General features: G+C 38.5%; 1 protein-coding gene across 2 annotated transcripts; it reads left to right on the forward strand.

Annotated features, from left to right (window-relative positions):
* The first annotated feature begins 3,753 nt into the window (after positions 1-3,753).
* On the forward strand, positions 3,754-11,243 carry zgc:91890 (solute carrier family 52, riboflavin transporter, member 3-B). Of its 2 annotated transcripts, none has more exons than XM_059340274.1 (4): positions 3,754-3,902; positions 8,556-9,636; positions 9,845-9,968; positions 10,522-11,243. In XM_059340274.1, the coding sequence occupies exons 2-4, from the start codon at positions 8,600-8,602 to the stop codon at positions 10,732-10,734; spliced, it is 1,374 nt and encodes a 457-aa protein (XP_059196257.1). In that variant the 5' UTR covers positions 3,754-3,902; positions 8,556-8,599; the 3' UTR covers positions 10,735-11,243. The 2 variants fall into 2 exon arrangements, with proteins under 2 accessions (XP_059196257.1, XP_059196256.1); XM_059340273.1 differs by lacking the exon at positions 3,754-3,902 and adding an exon at positions 6,073-6,823.

Below are 11,243 nucleotides of genomic sequence, written 5' to 3' on the forward strand. Positions count from 1 at the left end.
TTGTCACTTGAGGGCGGCAGAGGCAAACTGTTAACATAAAATCACCTTTGTTAAAATACTCTTGTTAGCATTCACATCTCATTTAACATGGTTTCCCCTGATAAGAAGCAGAGAAGAAATGGGTCAAAAGGGTCTGGTAGATCTATTCTTCCTGCCTCACTAAACTTTTTAAAATTCTAAATCAATTGGCTTTTCGAAGCTTTATTTCACTTGTCAGGTATGAATCTGTCATGTATGAATCTGTAGGAATGTGAAAACACCTTTCTAGTGACACTTTGCAAATATTTGAGTCAGTATAGTGAAAGTCAGACTTTTAGGGGACATAAACATAACAAAAAAATATTTTTGAATGAGAGCAACCATTTTTATATTACTCAGTGACATTTGATCAGTTGTTATTTTAGAGGAAGTTATAATAGCACCTTTACTACCAAGAGATTTGAGTCAGGATAGATTACCATCCAAATTAGCTAATTATCTTCTTATATTACATTGATGCAACTTTGCATTCTTTACATTCTGGTTTAAAGAGAGTGCTGTTACAAAGATGAATCTGTGACATGTTACATATTAAGTTAAGAATACGGTCATGATAACAACAGAATAAGGATACAGGTCAGGTGTAGTCTTGTGCCTGCTATCTAATTTAATGACAAACTCTCTCAAACTGTGGATCCCCAGCTCAAGTTGCCATCCCGTTGATCTCTAACAAGTGAATCTTTCAGAGTCGCTTGAGGCGTACACGCAGCACCAAAAACACAGACATATCTGTTTAAACACAGAGCCCAGCAGTTTGAGAAAGAAAGCAGAGTATTGTACTTCTACACAAATATTCCCCATGACTGCAGGCCACAGGAGTGCCCCGTACAATCCGGAGGTTTTATCAAAACAACGCAATCCTGTGACTGGACATCAGAGTTTTTTGCTCCCAAATTCTAACTTAAGATAAAGCAATATTTTTCAGTTTAGTCGAGCACAGACTCATGCAACCAATGGATATAATATGAACTGAACAGCAGACATCCTGGGATATGTTCTATTTTACTCATGCTTTCTGACTGGACTGCTGCCAGACAATATATACTGTATGTTATGCACATAATACGCATGTGTATAATATACAAATGGGTAACAAATGAATGGGAAAAACCTCATTGCGTCTTTTTTCCACAAGACTAAGTGTATTCAAAAAGAATTTGGGAAAATACAGCACTCACACTTTCACCAAGTTTTATTTTGCATATGATAAACCAAAATACATTCTTCAAAAATAGTAACAGCTGTGATGATGTCAATGAAATACGTGCTGAACTGTAACACCTTCTCATTTTCTGGTAATTGTGTTGTCATTTCCCTTTTAGCTTGTGATCCCTAATTAAAAATGAGGTCAGCTTGGTGCATTTCCTCTCGGTCGATCAGGGTTTGACGACGCCCTTTCTTTAGGGCTTCAGAAAGCGGCAATCCATCCAGGGCAATCTGATCCTTCCTGGTTTAAGCATTTTTAGACATTTTAAAATTTCACCATTTTTGACAAAAATTGACAAGCTATAGTATGAGTTTTTCTTGAGGGGGTCATTTTTGGACAACACATAATATGGTGCTTTTCTGTCATTTTGAAACAATTCAGAACAGTGAAAAAAGTCCAATCCAATCTTTAATGAAAATCCAAATGGTCAAAAACAGTCCAAAATCCACAAAATAGTATTCCAATAAACAGGCAGGCAAAATCCAACATGTGCTTCTCAGGACAATCAAAGACAATCTGACAAAGGGTAGGAGGAAAGCCTAATAATAAATGGGACACAGGTGTGTGGGTAAAAACTAGACACAACATACAGGAACTAAAACCACAAAATAAAACAGGAAGTGCACACACAAAATAAAAGCAGACCATTACACATTTATGTCCATATTATGTTCTAATATGTATCAACATGCTATAATTGACCCATTTTAAGCATTTTTAGACATTTTAAAATTTCACCATTTTTGACAAAAATGTATATACTATAGTATGGCTTTTTTGTGAGGGGGTCATTTTTGGACATCCCATAATATGGTGCTTTTCTTTCATATCTATATTATGCTGTAATATATATATATATATATATATATATATATATATATATATATATATATATATATATATACAGACTACAGACTATAATTGACTCATTTTAATGCAGAACTAATTTTAACAGATATTGTCTGGTCTTCAGGGCTCTTTTGAGACTTCTTTGCAGTGTCAGTGTTTTAAGGACTGAGGGTGATATGAGCATTGTCAAACATAGTTTGAAGGAATTTTAAAGAACACCTTTCCACTAGGTGACCTGCATCAGGGCAGATATCAGTGCCATGTATTAAAAAGAGTGAATGATCCTATAGCTTTGTTATTCTGCTTATTGATTATTTCTGTTGAAACCTTTTTATACATATTAGACGTGTTTCCGTCAATATGTTTCAATGCACATTTTGAAGATTTGCATGATAAGCGCTTGATGGAAACACAAAATGAAATAAAAAAAACGTTAGAAAATTTGCACAACATTTTTTACACTCAATTGAGGTGGTTTTTGTCTTTTTTGAAAAAATAGTTAATGCACTAAATATAGAGATGGAAACGCTTTTTCCAAATAAGTTCTGACATAGCGAACATTTAACTCATGACTGATAAGCTGTTTCTGCTCTGACATGAAAGAGTTAGTTAAGTATAAATAAATAAATAAGTTGCCCAATTGAATTAAATTCCTGACAACATTATTTTCTCTCATGAGTCACCAACCTGTTTTTTTTTTTATTATTTTTTCTCTCTTGCTCAATCTCTTCTTCTACTACTGTACTGATGGATTAGCCAACAGCAACACATTACAGCAATACATTACACTGCCATCTTCTGACCAAAGTACATATATTCTTAGCCATTACTCTGCTATATCTTAACATAGTGAATAGTTCATTTTAATAGTATATTAATGTTCTGGGTGTATACAGTCCCTTTAAACTAATACATTTACTCAGTGTGATATCTAACTCAGAACATTTAAAATGCCAATTCAACAAAGCGGAATGAGAGCAATAATTAGTGAGTTAGTGAATTACTTAAGTTGGACAGAAAGATTTTTTGGCCTTTGGCAGCAACAAACAGTTCGCTGTTTTAGTTTGTTAGTAATGCAACAGTTGCCTTAATCCCACATCCAGGGAGGCTCAAATCATTTTTATTTACTTTATCAAAAGTAATTCACTTTACTGTCACAGGCCTGAAAAGAAGTGCTGTTATTCAGGAAGGGAACACGTAGTGCCAGTCTGTACAGAGGTGGGTGCAAGGGCACTCCAATGAAATACCATGAAGTTAGTGCCCAACAGGGGTCATTCATTTGGGCTGGAATTTGTGCTGAACAAAAGCCAGACTGACCCCGACCAAACACCCACTCAGAAAGCACAGAAAGCTGTCCAGAGTCATCTTCTGGTTGGCTAAGCTGCCGCCCTCTGCGAATAAATGGAGAGAACCTTCATGTTCATGTAGACTCATCTAAATCATTCCCTTCCATTTCCCTACTTTCCTGCCAACATTTTATACATAAGCTCCCTTTCATCCATCCACCCATCCAACCTCTGGCCGTGCTTTCATCCCTCGTCGTCTTCCGCCCACTGTGCTGCTGAGGACTTTATTTCCCAGACTGGACCCCTGGCTCAGCCCCCTGCAGTCACATGACAGATCCAGAGATCCAGAGTGGTAAAGTACAAAGCACACAACTCAGTGTGCTCCCATACTCTACATACAGAAACATCAGAAGGCCACTGTGCTGTAACACCTCTGAACAGAGTAACCCTCAGCTCACTTTGTGCTGCACTTGTGTAACCTCTCAGCAGAACTGGCCCTGAGCTTTGTTTCCCACAGGCAGGTAGGTGGTATCTTGTCTAATTTAGAATGATGTATAGAAGTGATTTAAAAATGTTTAATGGAGTTCAGATGGTTAACCCTTAATAGGGCGCTCATTGAAATTCTTGCAAATTCCAAATTTCAACCCTAGAGAATATTGGAGGATATTACATACTGCCAGAATGTGTAAAAAAAAAAAAAACATATGAAAATAATATTTTGAGAAAAAAGTTAAGAGATAAAAGTGGCAAATCTACAAGAAAAAAATGTGCAGATTTATGAGATTTAAAGTGGTGAATCTGGGAGAAAAAAGTTGCTTTTTTCCCACTTTTTTCTTGTGAATCTTCAACTTCTTTTGCACAGATTTGCCACTTTAAATCTCTTAAATTTGCAACTTTTTCCTCTAAATATTACCTGAAGTTACCAATATAGTTCTTTGCCTGATAAAGGGTTAATTGCTTTGTACAGTCTTTTAAAAGGGGCTTTTTTCCACATAGAAAATGCTCCAATTTAGAGTTCTGGAAATTAAAAAAATACTTTTTAACAACCAAAGTAGGGCTTTTCATTACATTTTTGAGCTTGTCCATAGCAACTGTCTTCATCTACACAACTCTATGAGCTTATCTTTGTATTAGCATTCCACCTTTATAAAAAATGAACTGTGCATTATGTATTTTTGATGGTGCTTAAACTAAACATTCCATGATATGAAACGCAATTTTTTGCATTGTAAAGCAGTTTTATATCACCTAAACTTAGGTAATTTGATTTTCATTGATTTAAAAGATTTTATATAATATGAATCCTCCTACATTGTCAAACTTATGCAGACAGCTAACAGTCCTCCTGCTTATAACTGACAACCTTGACAAAAGGTTTTGCTTTGACTGTCTGGGCAATATTATGAAAGATTGATGTGAGCAGGCAGAAAGGCATTCTGGTTTATTTTTTGAGAACATTTTAGATTTCTGCTGCATATTTTAGCCAGCACTGTTGGATTAAATTATTTGAAATAATTTTTTTAAATGTAGATCTTGACCTGATTATGGTGTTACATGAAAATGTAAAGGATCACCAATCCTACAAACCTCAGGGGGGCATGTGAGCACAAATTTCTGTGGCACTTCATCCAAAAGTTGGAAGACTTTTTTTAAACTCAAAACCAAATTTTGTCAACCTTATAGTGACATTAGAGGAGGGTCAGGATACCACGGAAGTCTGACAGGTTAAATTTCATGGCAAACATTCAGTAGTTTTTGAGCATAATCCAGGCTGAGTTTGTCACTTATACCATGGATATAGGTAATAAAGGATGCATGCTTGTTGTGATAGTAGGAGGTTTATCAGCAGCAGTTATTGAGCAGGTGGTCAGTGGAAACAGCCTTTGTGGGCCCCTCATTTCACTGAGATGCTAGAAGGGTATGTTGAAGTACATGTTAAGAGTTAACCGGAAACCGTGAAGAACTTTTGAAACCAGTCTGAAACCACCATCACCACTTTCTTTGTGTTGAAGAGTTTAGATCTAAAGGGCTGAGGTCAAACCAACTTTATCGATTACAAGACCAGGTTTAGTTATGGCTAAGTTGAATTCAGCAATTAGGAAGTTAGAATGGACGGAATCTATAAACAAGTTTGTATCTATCTTCTATTGCCCCATCATACTAATTGATGATGATGATGATGATGATGATGATGTTGGTAGAATGCTGGTGGTTTATGATATCAAAAAATTCCAATCCTATAAACTATCCCTAAAAACATTTTAGAATTATGTTTGGACACTACAACTGTACTTTATCTGATAGTAACTGTGTGTCAAATGTATTAAATATGGACATGGTTTCTATGACATCACCTGTAGGTTTCTGAAGAGCAACGAAAGGGAACTCAATGTGGGTGGATCCAGCCATGGCCATCTTGGCAGTGCCTGACTCCTTCTAATTCCTGACTAATCCAAAAAAGGGCTAAGAGGTGGGCTGGCACCCACCTGCCACTTAAAGTGGCCTTGCCCTTTAATTATGCATAACTTAAAGCCCTAATATTAAATAAGTTAGTTATATAAAAGAAGGGGGAAATTAATATTAATTAAAAAATTAATTAATATTTATAAAATTGGGAATTTTAACATGGGATTCTATGGTCATTGACTCACTTTTGGAGCCAATGGCCATTTGAGGGAATGTCGTTTTTGGCACATATCTTGCTGTTTGGTCAAATGTAACTGACCTATTCTTGGGCCTATTCTATTGGCCGGTGTTGTAAGTATGTGAACTAGATAGACTGGTATTTTCAGTTGAGTAATTACATTCACACCAAAGCTGATTGTGAAACTAGAAATGAAGCAAACAGACATGCAACATACTGTCCGCTGCAAACGAATTGCTGGCACAATTACAAGCCAACAGGGACTCAGCAGGGTAAGAAATACACTGAGCTACACAGAAATATACGGAAAATCAGCCTGTTTTCCAAATATCCAGTACATAACTTTACTGAGTGTGAAACCAGAAGCCGGTTGACTCACACTGTAGCCTGTGTGTTTAAAGGAGGGCAAGCCTCAAGGTCTTATGCTGGTTGGGGGAGGGAAGAGGAAAAGGAGGAGCTATTCTCACTGAGACCTGCCTCTTTACTCGCTTTCCTCCTATTAGTGGCACACACAGTGCACATGGCTGTGTGATTTTGAAACAGCCCTCCAATAGAAGGGCGATCAAAGTGTCATGGTGGAGCAGAGCATGTGCGCCTGTGCAAACCCTCCCCTGTCAAGTGCAGCAGAGACACGGAAGCCGCATGTAAGCCGAGGGATATGTGTGTTGAGGAGAAACGGGGGAGGGAATGCATTCACACATTTGTGGCTGATGTAACAAAAAAACTGAATACAATGGAGTGACGGTTTTGGAAAGGAAACAGGGCAGAGGAGAACTTCCTGGTTATGTTATGATAAAGGTAAGATGAGATATTCTGACAGCTTATAGAACTATGGAAGGTGTATGTATAAAGGGAGTAAGGGTTTTTAAGTTCCTGGTTATCCTTGAACCACAAGGCTTATCTCTCTGCCCATATGCTTCTCTTTAAAGGAATGGAAGACACTGAAACCTTTTTAGACACTGTCTTGTTCAAATACTTTTTAGTTAGTTGTAGAGTGACAAAATGTAAACACCGTGGTATAGTAGCCTAACCTATAAATAGAATGATTATTACTATTTGTTCATGGTTTTGGAGGGGTGATGTAAGTTTATTACACAGCATCACAATGTTTTCCCTCTAATGTGTCTGTTTATATCACAACCACAGGGGGCTTTTTATGGGATCAGTGTGTCAGTGTGTGAGAGGTCAGGTACCCCTTTGCCAAATAGCACAGAGAGAGAGAGAGAGAGAGAGAGAGAGAGAGAGAGAGAGAGAGAGAGAGAGAGAGATGGAAAAAGAGGCAGAGTAAAGGGAGACTGGGAAGGTCAACCAAGGAAGCCATACGGGGACATGCCTCTGTGCTTCGGAGCTGTGTGTTTTTCAGCTATGATATCGTTTTTAAATGAAAACCACATTTTATTTTTTTATTTTTTTTATTTAAACGTAGTTAGAAAACATCATTCCTGACACCTGTCCAGACTGAAGAGTCTCAACAACTTTTGGATGGATTACATTCATTCATGTTCCCTTCAGAATGAATGAAACAACTTAATGATATCCTAACACCTTATTTGGTGCCAACATTATGACAGAATTTGAAATTTTCCAATGCTTTAATTTATGACTAAATGCCTACAAAACTATGACACTGCAATCCCCCTCAGCTCTACTATATTTAGTGCTTATGAGCAAATGTTAGCATGCTAACTTAGTGAACATAAAAATAGGTTGAACATTGTAATTGTGTTGAACAATGTAATTGTAATTTTTACTCAAAAAACTACATTTTAGCATTGTCATTGTGTGCTAGCATGCTGACATTAGTATTTAGCTAAAAGCACCTCTGTGAGCAGCCCATAGACTATGAAAAAAATTAACATAGTCATGCCGTCATCCATTTGGTCAGTGGAGTTTTCCAGTTTTCCAGAAGTGGCGAGAATGCAATGATGGGGTTGTCAGCTAGTTGGTTAGCAAGGTACAGCTAACAGTCGACTGTTTTGTACAATTAACTTTCATGACCTGAAAACACATTGTGGAAGGGTTAAAGTTAAAAGACATTCAAAGGGTCAAAGACAAAAACATGGACACAAAAAACGGATAACACTATGATAACAACTTATCAATCAAAAGGTAATTTTCTCATAGACTTTAATACAACAGACTTCCTTTTGCAACTAATGGGATTCACCCCCTAGGCATTAGAAGAATACAAGTTTAAAACACTCAAGTGGCTTCACCTTTCAGGCCCCGAGGTTGCCACTTTGTACAGCTTGACAGAGCATGGTTGTAAAGTCAAGTCATTTTCAATTGGAAGCTGCTTTCCCAAATGGAATCTTCACCGATGAACACTAAAAATCACCAGTGAACTAAGGTTGAAAATAATGTCCTATGACACCCAGTTCAGACCAGACAACTAGCTAGTAAATGTAAAATATTCATCCATTCATCCATTTAAAATATATTTTTTTTTTTCAATCTTCAATTTTTGGAGAGTAGTGAAAATTCTCCAAGTTTGCATTCTACAAATTAAACTGCTTGTTTTGTGTTTCAGATAGTATAAATCTACTCCTGATTGACCTCGTTCCTGCCTCCATCATGTCGCTGCTGACTCACGTGCTGGCATGCCTGTTTGGTATGGGCTCCTGGGTGGCCATCAACGGGATGTGGGTGGAGCTACCTCTGGTCGTACCGGAGATTCCAGAAGGCTGGTTTCTGCCATCATACCTCACAGTCCTCATCCAGATGGCCAACATAGGCCCTCTCTTCATAACTTTGATGCACCGCTTCCGGCCGGGGGTTCTAGATGAGCGACCGGTCATCTACTGCATTGTAGGGTTGGGGATCGTTGCTACATTCCTGCTTGCTTTCTTCTGGAAGCACACAGTGACAATAGCGGGCTCTTTGCACAGTGTGCCCCTGCTGGTGTTAAGTTTCCTTCTCTCTGTGGTGGACTGCACCTCCTCTGTTACATTTCTGCCTTTTATGATGCGACTGCGTCCAGAGTACCTCACTACGTACTTTGCAGGTGAAGGCCTCAGTGGTCTTGTGCCTGCGCTAGTGGCTCTGATTCAAGGTGTTGGTGTAGTACACTGTGAAAATGCCACTATGCCCATTGCAGCCAACAGCACAGCTGATAATGCTACTATGGCTGGCAGTGGAGGGCTACAAGCCATCTACCAGCCAGCTAAATTCTCGACCCAGGTCTTCTTTGTGTTCCTCAGTGCCATGATGGTTGTGTGCCTTATAGCTTTCATCCTACTCAACCATCACCCAGCTGTGGCTCGAGAGAGAAAGAATGACCTATACTTCAATGGTGATCTGGCCCCTGGGAAAAAAGAACAAGATCTGTCCTTGCATGCGCAGACACCAGAGCAGAAGCCTATGCTCAGCCCCTTTGATTCCGACAGGAGGGAGCCCAGGAGCTCTTTTGGAAGGGGAACGTATAGCAGTCTGGAGGTGATGTTGATCTTTGTTGTACTTGCTTGGGTCAATGCTCTGACCAACGCAGTGCTGCCCTCAGTCCAGTCTTACTCCTGTCTGCCCTACGGAAATAAAGCCTACCATCTAGCTGCCACCATGGCAGCTGTTGCCAACCCAGTGGCCTGCTTCATTGCAATGTTTGTGCCGATAAGGTAAGAATGATTACTGGAACCATCTCTTTACATGAAACGATCATTTTATATACACTGAAACTATCTTTCAATCTTGAATATTCATAGCTTAAAAAGGTATAAGTATTGTAATCATTTATACTCTCATATTGTGTTCTTCATGAAGCAAAGAGGTTCAGTTTAACAGAAGATGCTCAGTTTTACTATATGCATTGATCTTTTTTTCCAGGTCGCTCATTTTCATGGGTTTCTTGACCATGATTGGGACTGGATTTGGAGCCTACATCATGGCCATGGCCGCTCTCAGTCCTTGCCCCCTGCTGGTCCACAGTGCCTCTGGAACAGCAGTCATAGTAAGACTCTTTCTTCCAATTAATTGGGAAATATATCAATTAAGCTAGTATTACTTGGAATTTATTTTTCTAGCAATTTAACACTCGGTTTCGAAGGTTTTCTGATGATTACATTACTGATGATCAAAAAATAGTTGACAACTTTGCTTTCACAGCCAAACATCAAGCAAATGCAGCAATACAAGATGTAGCAAGACAGTTAATATTCTATATACTAGTAAGTCCAACACAAAGTAGGCCAGCTCAGCATCTCCTGCAGCCTCAATTCAATAGAATTGAATAGAACACTTGGGTGATGAATAGTCTTTTTAAATAAATCTGGGTACAATATGGATCAAATGCTGGATTATTTTGATACCCAGCCATAAAGTCACTTTTTTGTTTGATCTTTCCTGACCTAACTTGTTCATAATGGTAACCATTGAAAGCCACCAAGCTGGCGAACATGTTGAGGTCAAACCAGGTCACTTTAGGACTATCTGACACCCAATGCTTGTTATACTATAAAAATCTGATTGGCATCTGTATAATACTGACCTCCTCTGTGTTGCAGGTGCTGACCTGGGTCCTGTTTGTCCTGTCCCTGTCCTACGTGAAGGTCATCATTGGGGTTATTCTGAGGGATGAAGGCCGCAGTGCCCTTGTGTGGTGTGGAGCAGTAGTGCAGTTGGGCTCCATGGTTGGTGCTCTTTCTATGTTCCCATTGGTCAGTGTGTATGGACTTTTCAGGTCAGGTGATGCTTGCAACACCAAGTGTCCAATGTAATGAGCAAATATGTTTAAAGTTAAACACTGTTGTACAAATCTGAAAAATATTTTGCGCTTACTTTAGATGCACTGAACTGCAGTCGTGATCTTTACATATTACTGTTTCAACAGATATGAGAGCTCAGAGCTGTTTACCTACTACAGTATCACTCCCTGATGTTGTTCACCAGATTTGCTGTTGTCAGAGTCAGATGGTAGATTTACGTTTTATGCAGATATCTGTATTTATTGACTTGATGTGTCAGATCACATAAGACCAGTTTGTTGCTGAGCATATTACAATTCCTTCTCAGTTCAGAGGTCAAAGCCAGTTTACTTGAACTGTTAATATGATGTGAAAGTGAGGTTGCTTTTACAATGGCTTTAAAATGTGCCTTAATTAGAGACTCTGAAAGATGTGTGATTCTTTGCTGAGAACATGGTTGTACATTTTAACTTGCTTTGCATTTGTTACTTGTGTGGAGAAACTGTTCAACACTTCCAAATAAAACACATGTTTTATTGCCA

This window comes from Centropristis striata, chromosome 8, assembly GCF_030273125.1.
Source record: "Centropristis striata isolate RG_2023a ecotype Rhode Island chromosome 8, C.striata_1.0, whole genome shotgun sequence".
NCBI classification, from domain to species: Eukaryota; Metazoa; Chordata; class Actinopteri; order Perciformes; family Serranidae; genus Centropristis; species Centropristis striata.